Raw genomic sequence first — 27800 nt, 5'->3', positions numbered from 1 at the left:
CATGAAAATGCCACTGGACCGAGACTCGTAATGACTTCATTCCTCGTCTGTACGTATATCCTGGATTCTGCCATGAATCTTGAGAACTGCATGTTTCAAAGTACAAAAAAAAAGACTCAAAAAAGGCAAAGCGAGGCCGATTACTCGCCGGAGTGTGACCGGTGCATATCAAGCGTGTGTTGCATTGTGGTGCGCATCGACGCACGATAAAAGTGCAGCAAGATACACACCATGTCCGATAATCACAGTCGTATATACTACAGGAGAGCGTGGTGTTTTAGCGTGGAGCTTTAATTGCTTCGGTGCGCCGCATACATCGCGAGAAATCATTGCTCTTTATTGGCTGCGGTTCGAGGCGCGGTGTTCCCTTTGTACGGGAAGATTGGCGCTGTCTCTCTCGCTCGCTCTTTGTTCGCAGGAGAATTATTTTCGCTGTGACGGCCATAGGAAACGTGGAAACAAAGATAGCGGGAGGCACCGGGGGGAGGGTAAATGTCAGGGAAGGCAAAAGTTTTCTCCGTTAAACGAAAAGTCAATGTGTATGGAAGTTGAAAAGTGTCGATGCCAATGAACCACGATTTATTCAACAGTTCGAATCCTTTCGCCTCATTCGAATGCGAATTCGCGGTTTTCTTCGATATTTCTCGCAGCCCCCGAAGAATTCAAGGAGCGAGAAGTGTTGAAGGGTAAAAAAGATAAAGATCGGGTGTTTCGCACGGGCAAGCGGAGTAAAAAGCGTTTCATCGTCTCGAAGAGTCTCGTTTGATTCGCGCTCCCGTTCTCGCTGTGCACTCGTCAACCTCACCAAAAGTTTAATCTTCCGTGCCGAGAGAGCTTTTCATCGCGCGAATATCGAAGAATTTGTCGCTCGACTTGAGTCAAGCAAAGTGCGAGAACATCAAAGAATCTTTTGCTTAAGAGCCTCGGAGATCTCGGGGCCCAACCCCTCGAGAGGAGCGTGGACCTGAGCATCAGACTTGCCTCTCCGTTGCTTCCATTACCTCAAAGCCTCAGGGTTACGTGCGCCCTCGAGCTCCTTTTTCTCTCTCCTTTCCTCCGGCTCTTTCTATCCGCGTTTTTCTTCGAAGCCACCGTAATAATCATTTATTATCTCATGGAAGTTTCACCGCGCTTGTAATGAGTGCGACGATGTGATGAAGTTGGAAAATTAGTGCTTTGTTTAAAAATGATCTGCCCCGGTAAATATGAAAGTTGGAGGTTCGCCGGGGCTCTCATCTCCGGAGAAAAGTAAGAAAAGGGCTGAGAGGCCTCGCAGGAACTTTCTTGCCCAATATTGTATACCTTTCCGCAGGGTATTACATCGCCGAAAGCTTTCGCATAGTTCGAGACAAATTAAGAGCCGATATATACACCCGGAGGGCCACTCAATTCCCCTTTTTTTTTCCTCTCGTTCTCGCTAACTTGAAAACTTATTCTAGAAGAATGAAAACTACGACAGCTCTCGACAGGGCGACGATTCACTGCCGAGAGTTCCACTAGTCGATAAAATTTACAAGCGTCGCGATCGATAAATCAATCTCACGGTTCGAGCCCCCCGCAGTGATTCCAATGGCACTAGTTTTTACGTCGGAAGCTGCAACTGCAGCAAAAAGGAGCGACGCGCAGGCTTCGATGCCTGAAAATTAGCATCGCGACGACGCTCCGCATCCCGGAATTCTTCTCTCCTTACTTTCGCTCGCGCTTTCTTTTCCCCAGTACACGCACCCATCGAAGCAAAAGAATATTTTATTTTTCAGAAAGTCTCCTCTGCAGTGTGACATTGCCCAACTCCCGTTGCTCACCATCTGTTCTTAATTCATTCGCCTCGCGAGATCTTTCTGCTGCCGTACATGCATTCGCACAGATGCACATTTGGTTATGGGGTTTCGCGGGGTGCCGGCTCGCACATCGCGAATACATTCTGCAGGGTAATTCGAAAACGCGAGCGAATTCTGCCGGAATTCTGTGCCAGAGAGCGAGGGAATCTCGTGCCATGGGTATATTATTGAGCCCAAATGGATTACCTCCGTGGAGTCTGAACAGCACGCGTAAAAATATGTTTTTGTATACGTGTACAGAAGCGTGTTTGTATGCGCACACGTGGCAGTTGCACATCAGCGAATTCTTCGAGCACCTCGATCGCGGGATCGTGGCTGTTTCTCGTGTGCGCGCGTATATTTTCGATGCATTAACGTACGCGCGGTTCTCGTGTATGACAGCGTTCGTTGCAGGCGTGGCGAGAGAACGCGCGCGAGCGCGATTCGGAGATTCGAAGCCCGTCGGGAATGTCCCGCTCATTAATAAGAGCGATTTCGTGTACGGGAACTCGCCACGGAGAAAGAGCGAGAGAGAGGGAGAAATCTGCCAAGACTTTCGGCTCATGTGCTCCTCTTTTGCCTCCGTTGATCGGAGCGCGCACACACGCAAACAAAGCCACGTGTTCCCGCAGCATAATTCTTACACTGGCTCAACAACCGAACCGCAACTGCGCAGCCATACGACAAAACTCGCCAAGAATTCGTGGCGCGGGCATACTTTCATCAATTTCGGATGCAACGCGCTCAGCACACTCTCGTGCCCGTTGAGCACACGAGAATCCCGGACTTTCTGTCACACGTCGACTTTCCGCCTCATTTCATTGACGACTTGCCTATCCGCGCGGTGAGACTTTCGCCAAAAAGGAAGCATCGGGAACCCCCTGTGCGGCCAGTGCCCTCGCCTTTATTATCATCGCGTTTTATGGACGACGACACAAGTTCATTTGCCAAACGTACCCAGCACGGCTTTCGCCTTCCTTCGAGCATCTGCTTAACTTGTAGCCAGCCCTCTATTCAGGGACTCATCTTAATACAATATTGAGATTACTGAAATGTGAACCGCGAACCGTTCGACTCGTGCTTATCGAGTCGAAGGCGTCAGGAAGCCTCTCAAGTGTCTCGCACCGTCACGCGGTTACTACGACAGATAAATCACTTACGAACCCATGCGACTAACGTACCCAGTATGGAAAGGCACTAGAAACTGGGAGTTACAATACGCGTCCTCGAACGAGCGTGCATGCGTGTGGATCGACAATGGTATGCCTCTAGTGGAGATGCTGGATTATTATCCGAGTGAACTTGGTCTGGCATGCGTTTAATTCTCAGCAGGCAAACTTTGCTGGCTCTATATTAACTCGCGTTGTTCTACTGGTTACCGGGAGATACGGTTAACCGGGCCGCGACTCCGGAGCTCATCGAATTAACCCTTAGGTGCTATGTGCGTGGCTCGACTCGCTTCGCTCAATGCCTGCGCACGCTTTCCGCGCTGCTTCGCCCTGTTCAATGTGTATTGGTGGAATATAAGGGATTCGAGCTATTCCGAAATTGAACTTCGAGCTGCTGGAACCACTAAACTTGGATGGCCAAGCCCGACGATGTAGAATCCCGAGGAGCCGAGATCTCGAAGGCACCTATGATCAATCGGAGGTTAAAAATCCTCCATTTTTTGGCGCATCCCAAAAGCTGAAGGTTCTCGGAATGAATGCTCGATTGGAATCGTGTCAATGGAGCGTTCGATATACTTCGGCTGCGACGCTGCGTGTTTCTATGACGTTTCGAACGTTATACAATGGCGAAGCAGAAGAGCGAAAAGTACGCAGGCCATTATTCAGAAGCGAGGCAACCAACGTACATATCTCCAGGGGCATATAACGCTCGAGGAATCTTAAAATCTCGCGAGTGTGTCGAGTTGTTTCACTGATGGATCGTACCGATGTCAAGATTTAATGGTTTCTGATGGATATACGCCAGTGGCAGTCCCTCGCTCCGGTGAGTGCTCTCGCACCGAGTTCACGGATAACAGATTTATTGCTAATCGCGTAAGTCCACCGGCGAAGCGCGCGCGCGCGGTCATTGTGCACTTGCGACTCACAGCTCGGGAAAGCCTTGCGCGCTGCTGGTTATCCATCGATTCTCAACAGTCTTAATAGCTGGCAGGTCGTAAATATTTCACGTTCAGCTCCGAGTGATTATCAACGTCGTTATTTTACACGAATCTAGTGCTTTTCGTTCGATTTCAATCGGGAACATGCTAGGCGTAAGGAACTGACGGTGGAAAAAAATGTTTTGTGCGGATGGATCTCGAGAGCAATGTCTTCATCCCGCGTTGACGATGCTCTTAAACTTTCTGACTCGGTTTCATCCAGGCGATTCTCACCGCGCAGAGTGCACGATACAAGACATTCGTTCGCGAGGATTCTTCGCGTGCGCTCGGAGCACGAACCCGGTCACCTAAAATCTTCGGGCAGAATCGTAGATTCGTGGCCTTCGATCCAACACCGTCCTCCGTATCTCCCTGTCCGTTTTTATCTCGAGCTTTCGTCCACGAGTGAACGGAGCCTCGCTGCTGTTGGTACGGTGTAAAGATGCCCGGATAAGCGAGGATATAAATGGTTCCTTCGCTGATGGTTTCCGCGGAGCAAATTTAGACCACTGTCACCTTTTCTATACCTCGTACGAGGATTTCACGAACGCATACACGCATTCGGAGCCTCAAAAATCAGCGTGAAACGGCGGGCCGAAGGATTTTTAACGAATGACCGAGGGAGGAGGGGGAAGAGAGCGAGAAACCGAGGGAACACAAGTGACCCTTAACTGGTAAGGCGAGAATGGCACCGGTATGGAAATACGAATCGAGATCTCGCTTTGCAGGCTGATTTTTATTTTATTTTATTTTATTTTATTCTGAAAACGGCGTTTTGTGTCGAGCACGCGGAGGCGTCGTTGCGCGATCGAACGGGTACCTCCTGACACATATACAGACTTCTTTTTGTGCCTCGAGGTTAATTTCCATACGTGTTACCGCGAGGTGTAACTTCTGTTTATCTTCAAATCTAACCGCTGTAAGTTAGCGACCGTAGCTGGACCACCTTGACGTTTGGCATCGCGTGTAAATGAATACAAGTATATTCTAAGCTAGGGGAAGCATCAGCTAATGCGCGGACTAAGAAAATCATCGAAGTGGCAAGAAAAAATCTTTTATTCCGCGCGCAGTGGAATCTTATCGAACGGGTGAGAAACCGTTAAATTCGTTTTCCCGCTGCTTCGTCGTTTTGTCGCCAGTTATAAAGGTCGGCTTCGCGAACTTCTAGTCTATTCGATTGCCTGCGCACGAGTCTAGGAATATTATTTTTCAAACACCTATCCGAATAACTCGGCATAAGTTCGGAGCTTGTATAGTCAACGACGAGAGATAAAAACTTCCGAGTCTTCAGATTTTATGAACGAATGATGGAATTTTTTCAACGTACGTAGTAAAAATTCCACGGGGGGACTGAAGGTCAACCGATAAAGAAGAAGCTTTTCGCGTAGATTCTTATGAAAATGTGGCTAATCAGAAAAGAGGACTGCGCCATTCCAACGGTTCAAGATCAAAGACCTCGCGGGTACGAGCAAACACGTAAAAGATAGTCCGCACACTCGGAAGCCTCGCCCAAAGTAGGAAAAGTCATTACATTTGTTCGATCGTCATTCAAAGTTACTGCGAACAGAGGCGGCGCTCCATTTATCCAAGTTTAACTACATACTCAATATATCATCGGCTTTCCTCACGACAGAGCACACGCGCGTGTGTGTATTCAACGATTTGAGGAATTCGGCGCTGGGCGCAAAGTGATTAAACGCTGAGTTGTCATCGTTCCTCTGATGGAAGACAAAGTTGCCTCAAGAGAGGGAGTAAAAGAGATGGAAAAAACGTATTATACACGCGCTGTGAGCTCGCGCGGCGCTACGACAAAACGTGTCTCTCTCGGTCGTCGCACTTCGGAGTTAATGACTTACGGCGTTGTGGAACGTGCGATGTGCGCTGTCATATTTAAAGGGTCTTTATGACAGTCGAGGAGGAAAGAGAGCGCCGAGTTTTAAGCCGCCCACGTCACAGCACGGGCGTGTGGCTACTGACGTTGAATGACTCGAATCACGTCGGGTTATAGCGACGCCGCTCCTATCGGTTTTATCTTGTTTTTTTTGTTTTTTTTTTTTTATCAAATATACAAGAGACAAACGGCTTTGGACAAATGACGATGAATTATGGCAGTTTATAGAAGCATGGATGAAAAAAAAAAAAACTTGAAATGTGAACGTTGAAGCAATATTGTTGGTACAATTTGATTAGTCGTATGCATCGCGCTTGTGATACTCCGCGATGAATATTCATTTTCAAGATCTGCTCCGAGGCAAAGTGAAAGAGTTTATGAAAAGAGGAAAAATTGCTCAAACGAATTCTCTTTGGCGAATGGTTTTATTCATGGATTTCACATATTTCATGAATACGATAAATGCGAGTTTAAAAAACCTGCAGATACGCTTTTCTCAGATTCGATTCAAAAAGTGTTGATTGACAAGTGAGAAAAAATATGTTAGCATCGATCGCTGCCTTTTCCGTCAGACTCGAAGGAGGAGGGTGTCAGTACTAGTATGTAGAACAATTCTTGAAACCTTATTGGAGTTTAATAGAATCTCGGTGCTCTTTATAATGGGAGGCTTCATTGTATAAATTATAAAAGCCCGAGGTGCTGGCTCTCGTAAATGGTAGTAAGTTCACTCTCCCATTCTGGTTGTGATAACTTATACTTTCCATTCGCGATGCAAGAGCCTGCTCGCGAGACTCACTCTGGGCGAGGATAAAAAGCCAAGAATTGCTCGGCTTAAATCACCGTCTCTCTGTTATCCATCTCTAACAGGGAAGACCCCGTTACCTTCGCGTCCACAACCTTTTCTTCGTGGTAAATCGATCGAACGAGGGAGAGAACGAACGAGGAATGCATAAGTGATCACTATTCTCACGAGTCTTCCTCGTCTGATTGAAAAATTTTTAGATTCTTTTTTTATCCCCGATCTTACCACATCGCATAAGAGGATTATGCATGAAAAGTTTCTCGTCTGAAACGCTACGAACGTCAAAGAGTTTTACTTTCTCGATGCGTTCGATATTTTCATTCTCATTTTTTATTCGTTTCATCAAAATAATCGAAGTAAACAAACGTTGGAGTCCAACGAAATGATGGAAAACCCCTCCAATAATTCCAGTAATTCTCTAATTTCATTCATCCCTGTCGAATTTGCAGTTCGTACGAATGTTTTTTTCGTTCATTACGTTGGGCTCCAACGTTGCGAGCTTCAGCGCCGTTGTAAAAAAATCTTATGCAACCGAAAGGAATCTCGTTTGCGTGGGACTAAAATGAATGTCTTGGAGTTCGATTAATCATTATTATGGATTTGAAAGCTTGCATAAATCATATAAATCAAGATCGACACGTTTCATCGTAAAAAATACTTCTCGATTGTACCTAAGTGAGCTGCCAACGATTTATATTGATGCGAATCGAATTTATCGTTGCCCCGATACTTTTGCCCTCGCTCGACGAACGTTTCCCTCGGTTTGCCAGCTCTGTGTGCTTCTATCGGGGTCTTGAAAACGGCAAGGAATTTAACGAGCGTGTAGCAGAGCTCTAATTGATAAAATGCAGCCGCGTGAACTTGAAATAGGAGCAAATAATGAATTCTGAGTTGGCTCAGTCTTGGAGATCTTTATGAAATAGGGAGCGGACTCGCGTACTTTGGTCAGGGGAGTAGATCACTCAGATCTTTAGAGGAGCTGGCCAAAAGTCTACTCGACTGAAAAACAATGTCGCCGGGAGCCATTTCGAGTATTTTATTAAGCCACCTCGAGAGAAGTTGCGAGCCTTAGTGCACTCGGATACACAAATGTAAGTTTGTTGGATGCGCGTATACGTATATAAATCGGAAGACTCAGCCACCGCGCTTGGAAATTCAGAATGTTGGAACAATCCGCCGACCTCTGGCTCGAAGCCAGGGAGTTACGGTTTATTATAGTTTTTGTTATGACAGCAAGCCGTTACGGTAAATTAATGTCGAAACAAATGTATCTACGCTTCTCATACTTTCGTTTTGGCCCGTGCACGTACATTAACGGAGATTCGAATGTGTGTGATTCAAGTGCACATATTCGCGCGTGAATCTCCGGGGTCTCGACTCCTCGTTGAATTCAGTCGCCTCTAATTGAATCGGTAAACATCGTAAGTTACGAGATAAGTAGCGACGTCAACGTAAATCACTTTGAGGAGACGCTGCGTGGTGTGCATCTCTTAGCCTCTTGCCCCCCTTGGATTCAGCACTGAGAATAAAACTCGCCGGCCAAAATCTGCCGGATTTCCACCCTGGAGAAGGCCTCCAATTTCTCCCGGTTGTGGCGAGGCCTTACGACTTTGAAATCGCCAAGTACATCCGAGGTCAGCGGGACTTCCTTCCAAAAAGTAAACTCCTTATCGTTGACAAACGTCAGCGATATAAAAAAAGTTCGAGAGACCTCTTTTGAGGAGGTCTGAGAATAGGAACCGATATTCCCGGACGTCAAAGACCATTTTTTCGTGATTATGAAACGCAAATAAATCTTGAGTCGTTTGATTACAGTCATAAATAGTCATAAATCGTGTAGGGTTGACAAACGTGGAAAAACATTTGAATTAATCATTCCGTACGAACTTGTCATATTACAGAAACGTGAATTCTGACTGGAAGCAGGAAACATGCGTCGTTGAAGGTTGCTCGATTATTGAATCGAATGAAAATAGATTTATGGTCACGACGATTTTAATTGCGTTTCTATAAAATCTTGTAAATGTTCCTTAATTATTATAAATCGTACGTAAGCGCAATTTATCACGAGATAGATTATTTTTTGTGCGCGAGGGTAATACGTCATTGTCGTTTAGTCGTTGGTTTGCAGAAGCGGTGGATATCCGTACCGCAGGATCGCCGAGCATATTGCATTCTGGTGCAACGGTGAAGGGCTTCGGCTCATGAACGCAGATATATACGAACGGACATACTTCTGATGTGCTGTACATTGGGCCAGCAGCTTTCGAGCGGCTCTCGTCAGGAAAGAGTCCAGCACAGAAAAGCAATTCGGTCGAGCACGCACGGTAACCCAGTTAGAAGGTTCTCTCGCATGGCCGATCCTCAGTTTCTTCGTTTCTTGTTACGCACGCGGTTTGTGAACACACACGAGGGCGCCAGCTGGTCGACGCCGCGACAAATCATACGAGCTTGACAACCTCGGATGTTCTCACTCATTTGTGCTCTTCCCGACGTACCATCGACCCAATGAAATCAAGTGTTTCGCATTATTATGCGATTTCTATAAAATGGATTGAAGACAGGAGCATAATTTTATGAGTGCAATTCGAAGGAGCCACGCCAAAACTTCTTTGGTGAGTTATTTTTTAATAATAAAACAAACCCCAAAGTTATTGGATTTGTTGAATGAATGAAAAAATATAAATTCATATCGCCGAATGAAAAATAATCAAATCTTTAAGGAGAGGGACAAAAATTCGTGCGAATGGGAATTTCCTCGATGCTGCCCCACTCATTTTTCGTAACGTGGCAGCCATGAAAAATGAATCTTGCGTGGATGAAAAAAGCATAATAAATTTCTGGAAATACTATGCAATAGAATAAGCGGGGAGGGATCGAGGACAAGGCACGAGATTTTACAGCCTGCAATTTGAATCTAAAAGATTCCTGTCCCCAGGAGTTTATATACCGGTGGTAAAAAGGCAAAACTGCAAACGTACGTATATCGGATATCAGCGAAGGAAATGGCGAAAGTCGTGTCTCCGGCTACAGCGAAACGGTGAGGTTAAGCCCTTCTGTCAGCCACGAGCAATCGTATAGATATTTAATTGCAAATATGTGCACGTGTGTGTGTGCGTGTGTCTGGAATAAAAGGGAATCGGCAGCAAGCCTAGCCGGTCAAGCCCTTGGTATTTCAGTAATGGAGGCTTATCTCGGGCTACCGCAGAAACTTCAGAATCGTGGAAGATATCCGAGGAGAACACGATGCACTGGCAAAAGCATTAAGCATTGTGGCTATATTTATATATGCACTGGGTATATACACGCGTTAGATGGGAACTTATATATGCCTGCGTTATTAATTCGCCACTTACTGCACATATTTCGCTACTTCTTCGATGCAAGCTCGTAAGAAGAGAGAATTCGAATGGCCCCGCCTTCTTTATCGACCACAAACTACTTTACGTTACTCACAACAAATTCTGTCGTAAATAACAGCGAGCATTAGAGAATTGTAGTATAGTGGCAGTGACATTGCAGTTTCAGGGTTTGAAAATCCCTCGAAAATCGACTTTTCGAAAAATAATATCGAGAGCAGAAATCCTGAGCGATTCGATTGAGTTTTATTTCGAATTGCTCGTCTACGATATCCCATGGGATTCCGCATCGTTCGATGCTTCTTTACCGTCGTCCCTCTAATCGAAGCTCCTTTCGGTTTTTGTAATTATCGATTCAGCGTTTGAGCACAACGCTTCGGGATCTCAAACAAAGCAGTTGCGCGGAAGGGTCGCGCGCGGCTGCTTCTTCGAGTGACCACTCGCAGACCACTGCCAAGGGACGATCTTACTTTTGCCCGCGTGCTTCCTATCCCTGCTCGAGGGACTACGGCTCGACGGCAAGGACAGATGACGTATCAAAGAGATGCCGACGACTATGGAAAAATACTCTTCCCTATACTTGTTTCTGTACAAACGAGTCGCTTTTTCTTTGGGTTTAAAGGAATTTCTAATCCTGCCCACGAAATATACGCGATCGATTCGATTACTAGATCGACCGAGGAATCATAAAAGTTTCATGTTTTTCATTATTTCCTGTAGATTTTGCTCGGAATTTGAAATTTTACACGAAAATCACCTAAAATGAGCGAGGAAAAATGCAGCGATTCAGCGAATCGTTGATGGACATTCCACGTGGGATTGCAGCGAAGAAAAATAATCCCCGGCATCAGGATGGTTTTGAGAAAGATCGTGACAAATATTTATTGTCATGTTGGATAAAACGTCATAGGAAATCCCAGCAGGTTTGGTATGTGCAGAGAGTGCTTCACTCGAGGAATTAATCGACCGGGGAGACGAGGAGATTCTGAGATGAGAAAAAACGATGGGAAAAAAGCGAGTGAATGAGGATCCCGGAAATGGAAAAAGTCCTTCGGTCCTCTCAGCGGCGTTCGAGCAGCCTTCGAGCGCCACACGGTAACCTCGTGCATCACGCAGCATCTTCCGTTTCTACAAGCGCGTACACTCGAAGAAAAAACGCATCTTGTGAACGTGATTCCGAGATATTCGCAGGAGTTCCTGATTCTGTCGTCGCAAAGAAACTACCAGAGAGAAGGGGAGCTCGCGAGAACAATCGTCGGATAAAAAATCCAAAGATTCGAAATTCCCAAGGGCCGAGAAAAAGCAGCAGACTTCAAACCCACGCGAATCTCGCTCGGAATAGCAGATCGAAGATAGACCAAACGGACACATCCGGGACCATCGAGCATCGCCAGCAGAATGGGCGCCCCTAAACATGCACCGGCTCCATGGCCAAACGAGCCCGGATCCTGGAGAGCTCGCTTCAACGGAAGAACCAACGTGTCACCGATTCTCCATTTTTTCATAATATCGCAAGATTTCAATAGAAAATAATCACCTTCCCACTTTTTCCTCGTCTCTTTTCAATGGAATATAAAAAAGAAAAGTGGCATCGCGCAAGAACAGGAAAAAACTAAAGTCGCCTGAAGCAAGCCCGATCGTCCGAAAGTCGCTGCAGAGGCACAAAAACTGCAACAACTTTTCGAAGTTAAGTACACCATTCAATAAAACAATGTCGAGAATAACCTGTCTAAACGTAGTGAGTATAAATGCGTTGTGACATGAGACACGATGAGACGTGCGACGTATCATTGAATTGCAGATTTTCCCGGGCCGAAGCAGAAGCGAGAGGTTCTTTGCTCGTGCGCCCTCGAAGAGGCGGAGGTAAGGGACAGATGGACACGTCGTCGGTCGCCGGTGCTTTCCACACTCGTTGCTCGTGTCTCTTGATATATACTGTTCTGCTAACTGCACTTATATCGAGCTCTTTCAGCAGCGAACAACTGGAGAGTAGTACAAAAAAGGGAGGCGGAGGCCAGAGAAAAACGAAACAGGGGCAAAGAAAGAGTTGAAGGGTGTCTCGTGCGAAGCGACAAGATTCACAGGGGTGGGACAAAAACTCGTGGCAGCGAAGCATACTGAAAGAACTCTTCGGTACGATTTTGTACGATCGCTTATCGAAGCATGATAGATGCTCGACCTGGAAAGGTATAAATGCAGATAAAAGTGTATCGAGTGAAAATTTGTCCTCGCACATATTCCAGCGGACTTGAATTATTTTGTATCCGTACAAGCTGCGCACATGAGAACGCGTCCGATCTTAATCGTTGCTTCTAATAGCGCGTTCCCTCCGGCGCCCGGTGAGTAACGTTGATGTATCCGACGTGCGGCGATCGCGGCAACGAAAGGAAGGATCGGTGGCAGGTAAGTATACGTCAATGTCACTGCGGAAGTACGGGAAAGATGCCGAAAAGCGTTGACAGGAGGCTCGGGAGTATCCAAGTGTCGAACGAGATGCACGATCGCGTCTCGAAAGCTAACCAGCGAAGGGGCAGCAGCGCGGATACAGTTTTTCTCCAGCTTTTTATCCCTCAACTCATTAAATTATTTCGGGTTAATTTATTCGAATGAGACGATCAGTTTGAACTCGAAGATATATAAGTATATCGCGGCGAGAGGACATAATTCCAGAGTATAAAGGCGTGGTTAACTCTGACAAAGTGCAAGCTCGCTGTACATGTGAGTGTAAACGTCCCTCGAAGTGATCTATCGCCCGACACGTGTTCCCCATCTTTATGGGATGTGCGCCGCTTCGAGAAAATTCGAACGGGTGATGAAGCTCCGGCTCGTGTGTGTACGTGAGCGCGCGAGCGCGCAGCCCGGGAGAAAGAGAAACAACGATTTCGAGAGGTAATTACATATACCACGGAGTGAGGCCTGATTTATTTTCGCTTTCAACGATAATGAACGACGATGATGTTAATAGATTGATTTTTTCCTTTAATTGGGATGTTAAAGAGCCTTTGTTTTTTTCATTTGCGTGTTTGTATCGATATATATCGAGCGTTGGTTAATATAGCTCCGAGCATCGCTCATTACGGAGCCCTAACGACGTTGATATCGGCAATAAGAGAACGACCGCGAGTGAGCATTTGACTGGAGCGATCACTGTCGGAGCGAAGAATGTGACGGGCGATGGATCGAGGAAAAAAAGAGTGTCACGCAGAAGTGTAAAGTGGAACACACAGTGAAAGGGGCTCGCTCGTGCCCGCATGAATAAAACAATATGAGAATTACCGGAGAATAATAATTTCGAGTCTCCGGTGAACGCGAGCGATCCCGAGCCGTCGAGAGAGTATTAATCGAGATTTCTTGGATCCAAGTCGCGCGGGAACGCGTGTGCAGGCCTCGATTTTATAAGCATCGAAATGATGATGGAATACGCGAGGGCGATCGATGCAACCGCGACATCAAATATTTATGTACGCGGGCAACGGTTTGTCCCGCGCAGGAATTCGCTTCTATAGTTGCGTGTATAAATGTGCGTTCGCGAATGTAACGTTCGCGAGAGCAAAGACGGCGAGACGAGGCGCGAGCGGGAGAGTTGAAAATTTATTCCGGCACAATCCCGCGAACAACAAATTACCGAGCTACGAGAGAGTCCAGTCGCGATCTCTCCTAATACGAGAGATCCCCGCTGGGAATGCCAGAAGTCCACGCTCCGCTGGTGCACCAGCTGCGTGCGGAATACAGCCACGCGATGTTTACTGTGCGAGCCAAACGCCTTGGATCAGTTCGTGATCGATTAGCGAAATCGATTACGCCGCGAACAAAGACATCGACTTCCGGTACGGAAAAAATCCTCCTCCGCACCATCAGCATTAGGGAAAATTGGAGTAAGTTTGACCGCTTAAGGAAAATTTATTAATGTAACCACAACTACATGATGAAATAACAAAATTAATTTTCCATCTATTTTACTCTTTGATATCTTGTTTACGATTTCCGATGTAAATTTTAACAGATGAATATATTGCTAGATATTTAGCAAAAAACAACACTCCGTAAAATTCGGATTTACCCAGAACCTCCGAAGTAATTCCGGCAGCCTTTTGGGCTGAATCTAGATCGCATTAGAAATTGCTGCACACAACGCAAACATATTTTCGACTCGTGCTTTCGCTTGTGCAACTTTGTGAGTCCACTAGATTCACATAACCCGCCAGTCTTCGAATGGTGAATTTTCATATTTTTCAAATCGTTCACTGCTACATTTATGCACTCAATATCATAAGTTGGTGTTTTCTTTCATATGTATTTACGACGTTACTGAAATTTGAAAAATAAAATCAATCGAAAATCAGTCAATCAAAATTTCAAAAATTAATAAATAATTTTAAAACATTGGGGTAAGCCCAAGTTCGAAGTGCGTTGATGATTCTTATATGGAATAAGGATCTTAAATTATTTTTTAAAATAAAATTGAAGCCGTTTGTCTCGTAGTTTCAGCAATTTAATGCACAGGCAAAAATTAGATCGAAATTTACGAAATTTTGTGATCGGTCCTACTCCGAAGGAAATGAATCACTCCACGCCTCGAAGAATGTGAGTACACTAAACATCGGTAGAGCTATCGCATGAGTTGAAGTGCGTGAAAGTGGGGGTTTCAGAATATAATGATTTTTTTCTCGCGATGAGGATTCTCGACGCACGAGCATCCCATTTTCTCAGTTACAAAATCAGCACCGGAGCTATCGTCAAGAATACTCGATTTGTTGGTGATCAATCGCAAGCGAAAACGCATCAGGATAGTGCCGAAGGAATGAAGTCGAAGCGAACGGGGTTAGTCGCTGGCGGGCTGCGTGTATCAGCGTGCCTCAGAAAAGTAAGCCGCTCGAGTATTGAGCTGGTCTGTCGCGGCGAGGGTGGCGAACGCGTGATATGGAACCACAAAATGGAGGAAGTTGCGAGGCGAAAAAAGGCACGGGAGAGGGGCAAAGATCCGAGAGAAGAGCACGCACAGGCACATACGAGAGTTCCTGATGTAATATCGACGTATGCTACCCTTTCTCTCTCCCCGTCACGGACGGTGTTCCAGATAAGCACAGGCGCATGCGCTCATTTTTTATACTTTCGACTCCTTCCCGATGCTATCTGAAATAACGACGGTGTGCGAGTAGAAAAGGGTTTGTGTCAGTACCCTTCAAAACCAAAACGATGGTCCGTACGAATAAGTATCCACTTTCGGAGCACAAAATTCCTCGGTATTTTATAAAAAATCCCTTTTACCCGAATGCTATGATCGGATCGACAGAAATGAGAAAAGCAATGAATATACTGGGGGATCAGTTTAGGGACACCCTCTATGTACTTGAAACCATAATCCGTGCAAGGTCTCGAAAAGCTCATGAGGCTCGAGGGCGAACGACGTGTCGCTGGCTCTTCTAATTTATGTAGGAACCTAGAAAATCCAAAAGAGCGAGAGAGAGAGAGAGCAGAGAGAAGGAGGACCAACATGTGACGGTGAGTATAAAATGAAAAAAATATATATTAACCGCACAGTCCACACCGAGGCTCGAAGAGCACTCCCCGTTATAATTTATACTCTAAACGCCTTCTATCCTCGCTAAGAGTTGCCTCTCTGCTTTTTTTAGTGTTATATATACATCTAAGCAGCCTCTGATTCTCGTATCTCCGCTACGTCGAGAAAGGCTCTCTCGATCTGTCACGTGGCGCAGTGCAGACACAACAAACGTCCAGCAACGAGGGACAAAAAAGAATAATGGATCTGATGGGTTCGCGATAAAAATTAATCGTAAATAATTAGAGGACTCTGGTCTAATCATTAACATCTTTTATACAATTTAACATTTCGTTGTGTTCTATGGGAAGGTTCTCTGTGAAAATATCTTCGAAGTAAAGTGTTGAGCGAAATAACCGGTTGATTAATTTGCTGAAGTTTTGAAGTTGCACGAAAGTGAGGAAAAATAAGAACACTTCGCGGGACGAGATAAAACATTGGAAGTTAACGAATGTTATGAGCTCTCGTCAATTTTTTGTCAATTCACGACGAAATAACGAGCCGAAAGACAGAGAGCGAGGATTCGAAAGAGAGAAAGATTGCAAGATTTCGTGGTTATGGGTGAAGCAGCGAGCGGACACTGAAAGTGGAATATGCCTGCACATTTCTCCTGCTCCCGCGAGGGGCGGAGGGAAGAGAGAGAGTGAAAGATCCTGCCGGTACGATAACCCGAGGACACATCGCCACCTCGCAAGAGATGCGACGATCGTAAAACTTGGTCAGGTAAAACGTTCGCGCGCGTGAGTGCGGTACGTTTGAGGAAAATAATAAGAATAAAAGGACACGAAAAGGAAGAAACGGGCCGGGGCGAAGATTGAGGCGGGGGGAAAGCCGCTTGTTTCGTGAGTTTTGTCCTTTGCCAACTTCCTTCGCTTCGGATAGAAGGCGCTTGAACAGGAGCTGGTTATATCGTGACTTATAGGCTTTATGGTTTAAGACATTTTTACGATCCGGCCTCACACACTCTATTCATTCGAACGCTCTTCATTCGATCTCCACTCCTCGCTTTATGTTTCCATTTAACAATTTTATTCCTTCAACTTTGTGTGTATACGAAAAGTCATCAAAAATATTGATAACTGCGACTAAAAAGGGTCTGGCAAGACTCGAAACATTTTTTTCGATCTTCTTTCGAGTTAAATTCTCAATTATTTTAATCTCAAGTCGACCAGTAGCTTGATAGCTTATGCTCGATCGAGGATCTCGGCGAAGATCGAAATTGAGAGAAAAATGTTGCTTTTTGAAGAGCTGCAAAACGAATGACGATTTGACAGGAGTTTTAAACTTAAAATAACGTAATAATTGGACTCGTAAAGTTCTGAGGAGTCGACACTGATTTCTCAAGTGTTCTCGAAGCTACTATCGTATAAATGGAAGTGTCCTGGAAACTATCACGGAATGCTCATTTATTAGAGACTATCGAAAAAAAGTGAGGGTGCACAGGTAAACGTAACTCGCATATAGAAACGTATATACGTGTGTTATATACTCCGGGGTGGTCTCAAGCGAGACATCGGTTCATTAATCGGGAAAGATACCGCGTTAGCGGAGGCCGCGGGATACCCGCGGTGAAAAAATGCGCTTTACGAGCCTGACGAGTTTCTCACAGCAGAAAACCAGCGGAGAGAATGAGGAAAAAAATGAAATAAACGATGGAAAAAAGAGACATAAACGAGAGACAAATCTCGACGATGAGTCCCAGCGGTGGTTCATGAGGATGCTTCTTTTTTTACTTATTTATGTGGAACATGAATTTTCTGTATTTACATTGTCGACGAATTTTTTTATGGGGTGCGTAATTCATTTTTCATTTAATTTAGAGTTTGAGAAAAAATAAATGGCGGAAAAATGCAACCGAGGTATTTGGGTCGATTTTTATTCGACATTTTGAGTTTAAAGTCTGTTTTTTTTATTCTTCTTTAATGAGGTTGATAAATTCTTGGTTCGAGATGGATACGATTATTTGCGTATGCAATTTAGAAGCGGGAGTCGCACTCGGGAAAAATATCACGCGTTTGTTGCTAATAGCGGCGAGGCCGGAAGTGCGAAGTGCGAGACTTCGTAACGGCAAGCGTTACGTTTTTATCCAGGTTTTCCACGTTTTCAGCATTTCCAACAACTCCGGGCTGTTTTAGCTCCAAGAGAGAAACTTGCCTCGATCCATTTGCCGAGCCAAATGAACAAAGTACGCACGTGTACGCACACCTCGCACTTCGACGATCCATTGCGAAATGAGAATTGCGAATCTTGGAAGCGCGTCGATTAGAAAAACAAATTTAACGCGTTCCACGAACACCGACGCCGGAGAAAAGGGAAGAATTAATCGTCACGTAATTTCTTCAGCGTCGGAGTTACTCGAATCCACTGCGCAACGCTTTGTCGATACATTCAAACACTTTTTTTCTCGTCAACGCTGCTGAATTCATCATTTCAATCAAATTTTTTTTGTCCCGTTTCCGTATTTTTTTTCAAACGGAAATTGGCGTGCCAGATGAAAACCAAAATACAATTTATCCAAATTAAACGTCTCGTCGTTTGCGCATAGAAAAAAAATCGTCCAAATCAACGAATTGAGTTGGTACAAGCGGGAAAAATCTATGTCAAGAGATTAGAGAATTCGTCTTTCAGAGTAATCGATCTAGCGCACTTTCCCATCGCGAGGAAAAATACGATCGAGGAAGAGAGAGAGAGAGAGGGAGAGGAACAGAGACGGATTTCCGTAAAGGTGGAAAGTCGCTGGTAGCACATACTTCGAATCGAGTTACACGATCGAGAGTGATCGAGCGTCCTAACATAGATCGGTTAAGGCCGGAGTAACGTTAGACGTACAAAGGTAAACACCGACCGAAAGGGCTCAAACAAGACTGGCGAGCGATACAGAAACGACGTTGGTGTTGCCTCTGCGTCTGTTGTAGGAAAGGAGTGGATTCTCGGTGCTCGATATACAAGAGTGCTAATGAAAGGATAAATCCGCTTTTTTTGGGGACTCTTTAACGTACTACCGTTTCTATATCAGTTCGATAGTCAACAGCTTGGCAATAAAAAGAGACAGAAACAATGTCGATGAGACGCGGAGAATGAGATGGAAGAAAAGATGCCCTGACATCGTGCGCACCTGTCTTTTCTCTCTCTCTCTCTCTCTCTCTCTCTCTCTCTCTCTCTCTCCTGCTCTCTGTGTTTCTACGTCACACGATGTCGCACGTAATATTTTATTTTTCTTTCAGCCTCCGCGTGTACTGGCTCGCAGCACGCACTATGCTTACAAACTTGTTCGTTTGCTCTCTCTCTCTCTCTGATGTAAGCTGAAATAAATCTAATTGGAGTAAAACGTGCATTTGCTCGTTGTCGTGTACTTATACTCGTATATACAATCGACTGTTAAACATCCATTAAGATGTGATCATTTCGTAGTCTCATCTCGTCGAGTCTTACAACGGAGACCAATTAGGCGGGTATTTTATCAGTGGCGAAAAATAGTGATTGATGAAAAATTGACAAAATTCCAAATGACCGACTCCATTTTTATAATCGAATCCAACGTAATGTGAAGTTTGATCATTGCTTTGTGACGTTTTTCGACTTCTGATTTGAGCCCAAAATATAAAATTGAAATATTTTTTGAGTGAACGAGATAGAGAGGAATGCTCCTTGAGGCTTAAAATTAGCAAAAAAGATTGCAAAATCTTTTATCCAATATTTAAAAATGATTGAAATTCATTTCTACTTGTGAATCTCGGTTTCAATATTCAATTTGTCAGAAAAATGAATGAGTTTGTGAGAAATCAATGAGTTTGTTGTCGTCATCGAACGAACCTCCATAATCTGATTAAATCTCACGTGCATTTTGGATCGAGGACGATTATTCGAATGAGCAAAATTGGAGAAAATGTGAAAAAAATGATAATAAGACAGATGCGAATCGAAGAATAAGAGAATCGTATTTTTCGGATGGTCGGGTTCACGAACCAGAGATGAGAGAAGGATACGAAAAGGCGTTTTATGACTTTATTGCAGCGCCGATCTCTCCGGAGTATCTTTGGGGCGAGTCAAGTGACGACGGGGAACGTGTGTACGTAGGGGGGTATATTCGTGTCTCAATATACGTATATTGCCTTTTGTGTTTCGTCGAATGTATCGGCATAGGCTTCGGGCCGTGTGTATTCTTTGGTCTGACGGCAAAATTAAAGTAGCCGAAGAAAAAGTTCGGGAGTAAAGTAAATTTCGTTTTGCATTTTTATCCTTATTTTTTGTGCGGAGAAGGCTTTTGTTGTTTTTTTTTTTTTTCCTATACGGGGGAATTCCAGCGTAGCTTTACCACGCTTTCGCCGTTTCGTGTGCCGAGGCTCGGAGCACACACGTTACAGAGGGTTTTATTTTTTAGACGGCGCTGACAGCCCTCCTGCTCTATGTTCGCTCCCTCCGCCTCCCCTTTTTCTTTCTTCGGTTCTCCGAGTCTCTGCACGCTGGGTGGAAGTGACGCGTGATGAGATGTTCAGCTTCTCGTGCTTTTCGCTCTTTCCTCGCGTCCGCATTTTAACGTCGAGACTTATCTCTCGCTCGCGGTTCCTCCTCCTCGTCTTTTTCTAACACGCTTGCTTTTTTTCACGCGAGTTTTTTCTCCCCCTGTGAGCCTCCGTGGCTCGAGTCGGTGACTCCTGCTCCTCGCGGAGAGCGCACGCATATAAAGGTTCTCGAAGTAAGAGTGACGAGATTTCTGTCGACACCGATCGGCAAGACGAGACATTCGTCACGTGTCACCAGTCGGCTCGCGAGAACGAAAAAAATTGAAGCCTCTCGCCACTGCGTTGGCTCGCGCGTTAATCGAGAGCTATCCGCTCCTCTTTCTCCATCTTTTTTTCTCTCCTTTCCTCTCTCTCTCTCTCACTTTCTGCTGTATTCTTGTGGCTTTTTGCCTCTGTCACGCACGTGGGTACGGGACTCCGAAAGGATAATCCCCAGAGCGTTTTTCTTCGAGCGGAGCCACGATAAATAGTCACAAAAAGTGGGACCGCTCCGTGCCTCCTGTTCATTGAACGATCAATTAAAAGCATCAATTATAATCGGAACGCGAGCGCGCGCATCGAGGGTAAACAGTGAGGGAAATTTGCAGCGATTTCGCAATAAATTTAGCGATGTACCTGCGCCGCTAAGGAGAGGAAAAGATTGATCGATCAGGGATCGAAGGTGCGTATCTCCGATCAGGCTTCGCGTCCCTATCTCCTGGTATCTCGTATTCGTATTATGCGAAGGAATTTGCGACGATTTAATGATTTTTCATTCGAAGCTAAGACCGGGAGGGGAGAAAGGAGGTTCGCTCGTAGCGCGGGGACGAAAGAGCCACGAATGTGTATGCGCGCACATGGGAAAAGAAAGATCGTGAGAGTTCACGGACGCCCGGGGGATATGGCGGTGTCCTGAGGAACGAAACGCGCGAGCGGCAGCACCAACAACAGCGGTAACACACGAGCCAACTGGAGGATTGCCGCGCGACACGAGTTTACTTTTATTTAAACGTTCCTTCCTTTTATTTAGGGCCTGACCCAACGCGCCGGGCCTCGGACATCTCTCGCTTTGGCTCTCGCTCCCCAAGCCGCTCGAGCGTCCTCGCCTCCTCGCGCGAGAGGGACAGAGACCGAGGGAGAAAAAGAGCGAACCTGACCGGTGTCTCCCGGGGTTCCCCGTTCTACCAGCAACTCCACCGGAGCCCGGGGAATTAATAGCCGAGCGTATTCCGCGCGGCCCGTGTGCGCCCGCGGTCTCGCCTCGAGGAACTTAAGCTCGTATCGATTCCTCCCTGGCAAAAGGGCGTAAAAATACTTTCCAAAACTCGTTATACGTATCCTTCTCCCAATAGCCATTTCGTACGATCTATTTATACGCATTTAAAGTTTGCTGCGTACGCGTATTAAGTAGAATCGAGAGAACTCGATTCCCGCGGGTAGATCCACCGCTCTCGTAGTGCTCATTTGAAGAATGTATGCTCAGAATTTTCAATGACACTAATTTAACGATAAATTATATGAAACCTAGTACAAAGGAGCCTCGAAACCGTCGATTTTGTCTGGTATTTTCCACAACGAAAGAACCAATCATGTTACATGAGCTGTGCTGAGGATCGAGTATGCATTAAGGAGAGACTTTCAGACTCGATAACTTAAGCATATATTATTTTCGTATCGTCACTTTCTTGAGCTATTGAAATAATAAGGGAATTGAACGATTTTCAATGATGTCCATCTTTCATAAAGGCGTGATCGTGGCTCGATTAATCGGTTCGAATGGACGATCGCATGAAGTCAAGAACGAACGTAGATGAATTATTAATCGAAGATCGGCATGCACAGGGATTAACATCGCTCTTTTAAATAGCTCAATTATTCATGAATGTTAACGAGATAATGCGACTAGATTTTTTGGAAAGTTTGCGGAATCACACGCGGACAAAAGATGTATCACTAATGCCGGGAGGGTTCACTGGGACGAGGGGTGCACGGGAACACGAGCATGCGACTGGAGAACGTTAAAAAGTCGCGCGCGGATTCTCGCGAGGGAGAGAAAGAGCGAAAGACAAAGTGAGGGAGGGGGCGAGAGAAAGAGAAAAGATAGCGAGCAAGGTGGACACGATCAACCCGTTTTCTCACGGCGAGATGAGAATGTTTCTCTTTGCGCCTGGAGCTCGATGTGACCGCGCGGGGAAGACGGAGAGAGGGAAAGAAGCAGGAGAGAAATAAGCGGCGATCTGGGCGAACGAAAGTTTTCTGCATTCGTGCTTTATTGCTCCTGCTCGTCTTCCCGGCTCTCTGTCACCCCTCGCGTATAAATGCACGTGCTCTCTCTGTATAACGAAACGCTCGAAAACCGTGGCCGGTCGGAGGCTTTTCAGTTTCGAGATACTATGTAAATACATACTGAACGAAATTAATTAAAGAAACTGTTATTAATTAGCCGCTCCTGAGGGCGATTAATTCGCGACACTCGTTTAACAGAAAGATTTTCGTTTTTGCATACACGCGCCTCTCATACACATGACTCTCCCCGGGAATGAATAATCTCAACTTTTTACATTTCATTTTTTGCCTCAGCTTTTTCATTCTTTTTGTGTACAGACTCGCTCAAGATTAACTAATAAATTATCTTCCCAGCGAGCTGCGAATGCGCAGAGTATACGCGAGCAAAAATCATTGACTTTTCCAGCGTGTTTTCTCCAACGCGAAATTGCTGAAATTTCAATCATCACGGTGGAAAACGATCCGCAAAATCTCGTTATTCCCGCAGACGGAAGAATTGTCGCAAAAATGATGGAACGCTGCGCAAAATATTTCTGAGCTCCGTCGATAATATTTTACGCAATGAGCATTCGAAGGGGCGAGAGAGCAGGTTCTCTATTACGATTAGTACTCGAGGCGCGTAGTGAATTATTATCGCCTCTGAAGAATGTTGATTCGCGTAAAGAAGTGACGTAGTGCCCGGCAGGGAGGATAACGCCCGATGATTCGCGTGCGTGAGTTTTATTACGACATTAGAGTCACACAAACGATCGGAACTGCAATTTTGTACTGGATAAGAAAACCGCTTGTTTCTGTGCTCCCGAAAGTGATTCGATTGTTCCCTCCGAGATTGGCTGTAGCGGGAGACCGAGGGAGAAAAAGCGGTCGGCGTGGGATGTCGCCGATGTATAATTCTCCTCGAAAAGCCCATTAAAAGTGGGAGAATTTACTTTCCACGTTGGGAAGCGGTCGCTGCATATCGTGCGATACTTGGACGAGGTGCTCGAGCTCTGAAGCGACGTTTAGGGCACTCGTCCCCGTTAATTTACCATGCGGATCTTCGGAGCTGCGCTCGATCCGCAGGGACTTGAGATGTGAGCCGCGTATGAGCGAGGTAATGCGGTGCACTACTTGACACGGACGAGAGTCAAACGTCGGAAGAGAGCGGAGCGAAGGAGCAAAACGATAAGCAGCGCGAGGAGGAATGAGAAGGTGAAGAGAAAAAATGCGCGCGGGGAAGCGATCGTGGACATCGGTCTAAAGCGGCGAAGGAAGGTCCTCTCGACACCCTGCAGGGATAAAAAGAGGCGGGGAAAGAGAAACAGCCAAGATTTTTCGCAGCACGAATGCCGTTTGCCAGGCTGTATTATAGTTACCAGCGAGGCAAACGGTACAACAAGAAACAGCGGCACGCCTGACCTCGCGCCAGACGTATTAAAATGACGCAGATGCCCCGAGAAAAGCCAGGAGTTAAGAGACGATGGTAGAAAAAAAAAGAAAAATAAAAAAAAAACAGAATACGAGCTCGTTATATACGCTTAGCTATAATAGTCCTCGCACCGAGTCGGGAACGCTTCTGCCCCCGCGAACAAGCGTATCCCCAACGAAAGACTGAAAAAAACTATTTGAGGATCTTGGATAAAACGAAAATACGTTGGAAGATTGGAATTCACGAGGCTCGAGGGGCGTAGAAAGGGTTCGAGCCCTAAGAAAAGCCCAAAACATCAGCGCACTCTGGCTCGCTCCCTCTCTTTTCTTTATTCCAGTCTTCGGGACAATCTGTCCCGCTGTATTCACAACGTCGAAAGAGACCGCAACTGTTCCACAATGCTCAACTGTTTGTAAACACATTAGCGCACATAATCGAATTTCCTATTTGAAAAAGATTAATGGTTGTTTTAACGTGAATTATGTTCATTCGATATTCTTTCTTTCCTTCCATCTCGCTTCTCCGTCGTACGGAGGGACCGTAAATTCAGTCAATAACCAGCGAAATGCAGACATGGATCGCGCGCCTCAATTATTATCGACACTTCGTTTTTTTCTTCCACTCCTCTGATTAAATTCTTCTAAACTGATGAAACGATTGGAAAAAAATTGCAAACCATCCTTCGATATTGGGCGTGTTGAAACGTTGAGAAAAAAACAATTTCGGGTACAGAAAAGCTCGTTGAACTGAAAATCGAAAAATCCCAGGGACCCACGCACCCGTCGAGATCAGTTGCATATCAACATTTTTTCTCCTCCCACTAATAATAAAGCCTCGAGCGACCCAAGGGTCCGAAAAGGACGCCCCCGTGTTTATTTTGATCCACTTCATCTCGATTACAAGCCTGTGAAAGCCGGAGTTAATATCCATTCGAGCTGGTTTAAATGAATGGAGAAAAGGGAAGAAAAAAATTGAAGACCCGTCGCTTCTGTTTGCTTAGGACACCGAGCCAGAAAGAGAGCGAGAGAGCGATGAGAAAGAAAGCGATAGGGCCGAAGGAGAATCCATGTGTATAGCTTTCGGGCAGATACAATTATGAGGGGCGTCATAATCCGCTCGTATATACCTGTCTCACAGGTGGGTAGCCCAAAAGGACTATCACCGCGGGGATCCTCCTTTCATATGCTCGATTATATTATCCTCGAGGTGTTAATCCTCTTAGTTAGGCGGGCAACTCGACGAGTTGTGTAACATCGATAAGCGTGTATCGCATCATGATTACGAGAGTTCGTTATAATCTCTGGATTGAAAAGGGGCTGAGGATTTTTCCGGAGGAGATTCACGACTGCGAGGATCATCGTCACGGTGTAAATCGACGAACGAACAAGATTCACGTCGACTTGGATTGATCGATAAATTATTCAGGCTCGAACGGTCGTGTTGAGCTGTTGAAAGAGAATACGCACGTGTATACAAGGATGGTTAAATGGTAAGAATGGAGAAACCGCATCGCGGGGAGAAGGCTGAGATTGGGCGTGTAAAAGCGTTTTAAGAGTCTCCGTGACATGCAACCGGAAGAGGATCGCTAACGAGGGTCGCCCACGCCCCGTTTTGCATTACCGGAGGGCTTTGTTCTTCGCGTCCCGAGTGCTCCGAGCAACGGTTTTCTTCTCTCTCTCTCTCTCTCTTTTATACGCGTGTTTGCACATCTCCCAATCTCGTAGAATCAAAGACTTTAAGAGACGATCGAAGTCTACGAGGCACCGAGAACTTCAGCGCGGAGTTTGACTCTGCAGAACGACGCGGAGCCCGCTCATTTGCCGTCGGACAGAAAACGCAATTACGAGCTGCTCCTTCGCGGACTTTTCTCACGGAATCTTCATCGAAACTCTCTTCTAGCACTATCGAGAGGTCAGAAGTGAACGACCGATTGGCAGATAAGCCTCATATTCTGTGGGGGAAACGTTTATTTGCAAACAAACAAGTTTCATAAAATTCGTCATTCGTGTGTTTCCTGCCAGTCGTCAAACTCTCTTTCGAAATCGTTTAAAATCCTGCTCGCGTGTTAAGTGAACTCGCAAAAACGTCGGAAACGCGAAAATCATAATTTGCCAATTCGTAAGCACATAAAAAACCGTTCGATCGACATTTTTCCAGCGTCTCCCAACTCCCCCAGTTCCCCGAATCGTGAAATCGTTGAAACATTCCAAGCTGCACTTACCCTATCGTATTGATGCGTCGCCGCTGCCGCCGCCGAAAAGGGTTGAAAAGGCGCCGGCCTCGCGGGACTGTGATGGGCCGCGTGAGGATTCGCATGAGGATGTGTGTGCGCGGCGGCATGAGGATGCGTCGGATGAGGGGGCGGTGGTGGCCTCTGATAGAGGTAAGGATAATATTGATACATCACCTCGGAGCAGCTCATCACACCCCCCGGGCCCGGCACCCCAGAGCCGGCCTGGCGACTGGCGTACCCGAACGTTGCACCACCACCTCCGTAAACTCCACCGTCACTCTTTATCTCGTCCTGAAGATTCACGCGCGCCGTCAACTCCGTTTTAACTCTCGTTCGATCCACTATTCGTTCCTTTTTCTTGGCGCGATGGGTCGAGTGTGTTGGGGCCAATGATAATTGGCTCCTGGAGGATCGAGGAAAGTTGGTGGGGCGTTTTTAGAGTTCGGGGGAACGGCACGATTGGATGTTAGCAAACGATCATAGTTTTCAGGTTCTAACGAATGTTGTTGACGCCAAGGGAGCACGATGGGAGAACACTGATGAAAACTTCATCAAACTCCAGACAGAATAATCCCTTGTTCATGTGTGAGCACTTCTGTACGGCAGTTGGATCGGTTTCAACTCGCAATGAAGCGAGTCCCAGTCACTCACGAATTCCCGGACGGCCTGTCCGTCGGCGAAGCGTGCCCGCTCAAACAGCCACGTGTCTAACTAATCATCACTCGGAGTCAGAATCACTGAGAATCCTGCCACAGCGGAGCATCACTTTCGACTGGTCCGAAATGACTCGAGTACGAAAATACTTGCACTTTTTACGATGGATACTTTCGACGAATTCCTGGCAGACTAATAACCATAACGACCTGAGAAGTCGTTCACCTTGGAGGTTACACTAGAGATTCATTGAAACATATATTCTTTTCTCGAGTAGTCCCCGCTCGAAAATCACAGCAATCCACTCACCGGTTACGGGAAGATTATTGTTAAAGATCACAATCACTCGTGCACGTTGGACGAAGAAAATCACCCGTTGGTCGTTACATCAAGCTTGGAAGGCAGCGTGTTCGTGTTTAGCTCGAAGCATGTAAGCTGTCAAAAGAGCGATGCTGACGGAGCGAAGACTCGCGTTGACGGTTGAGCGAGCAACTGAGATGGGAGACAAGCGCATGGAGCTTAATTTGGCGGGCTCTTTTCTGTCTGACAAATGTTTGGTTATGTAGGCAGAGAGCGTAAACTAGCCGGCGTTAATACAGAGGAACGTCACATACACGGAGACACGGTACGATACTCGTTTGCAGGATCGTAATTCCCACAGGGAGTGAGAGAGCTGGTATAGCGTCTCTGATGGGCAAACACGGACTGAACCACGAGCCCGGTGTCACCCTCTCCCGCCGATCAGTGAGCGTAAACGTATTTCTCTCTTTCTCTGCAGTCTCTCAGTCAACCCTCGCTATCTTTTTCTAGCGTGTGGCCTTTGGAGGAGACGCGCGCGCGGGGGGGACCCGACGTCGTTTTTTCCTCGACTTCTTTCCGTGCTGACTGGTTGGTTGGCGAGCGCTGCCCCCGGCTGCGTCATCGAGGGTCGAGGGACACAGCCGAGAGGCAGAAACAATGAAACGGGACGGCGAGTCAAAGCCCGGGGGAGAGAGAAGAAGGAAGAAACAAGGGAAGAGAGAGGCTTGAGTGGATCGAGAGAAACGGAACGAGAGAGGAAAGGATGAACGAAGAGGGAAAGAGGCCAGCCTGCTCGAACCTCGGGGGGGCTAGGCGAAGGGAAACGCCTCCTGGCAGTGCCA

General features: G+C 46.1%; 1 protein-coding gene across 2 annotated transcripts in view; it reads right to left on the bottom strand.

Annotated features, from left to right (window-relative positions):
* vg (vestigial) overlaps positions 1-27345 on the bottom strand; it is a 73489-nt gene extending 46144 nt beyond the window's left edge. For both annotated transcript variants that reach the window (XM_043419547.1, XM_043419548.1), the window contains exon 1: positions 25993-27345. In XM_043419547.1, the coding sequence (XP_043275482.1) occupies positions 25993-26193 (201 nt within the window). In that variant the 5' untranslated portion in view covers positions 26194-27345. The remainder of the gene's footprint in view (positions 1-25992) is intronic.
* Between the last annotated feature and the right edge of the window lie 455 nt (positions 27346-27800).

The sequence above is a fragment of the Venturia canescens genome, chromosome 5, assembly GCF_019457755.1.
Source record: "Venturia canescens isolate UGA chromosome 5, ASM1945775v1, whole genome shotgun sequence".
Taxonomy (NCBI): domain Eukaryota; kingdom Metazoa; phylum Arthropoda; class Insecta; order Hymenoptera; family Ichneumonidae; genus Venturia; species Venturia canescens.
The sequence above is the reverse complement of the archived record's forward strand: the minus strand, read 5'-3'. Positions and strand labels throughout refer to the sequence as shown.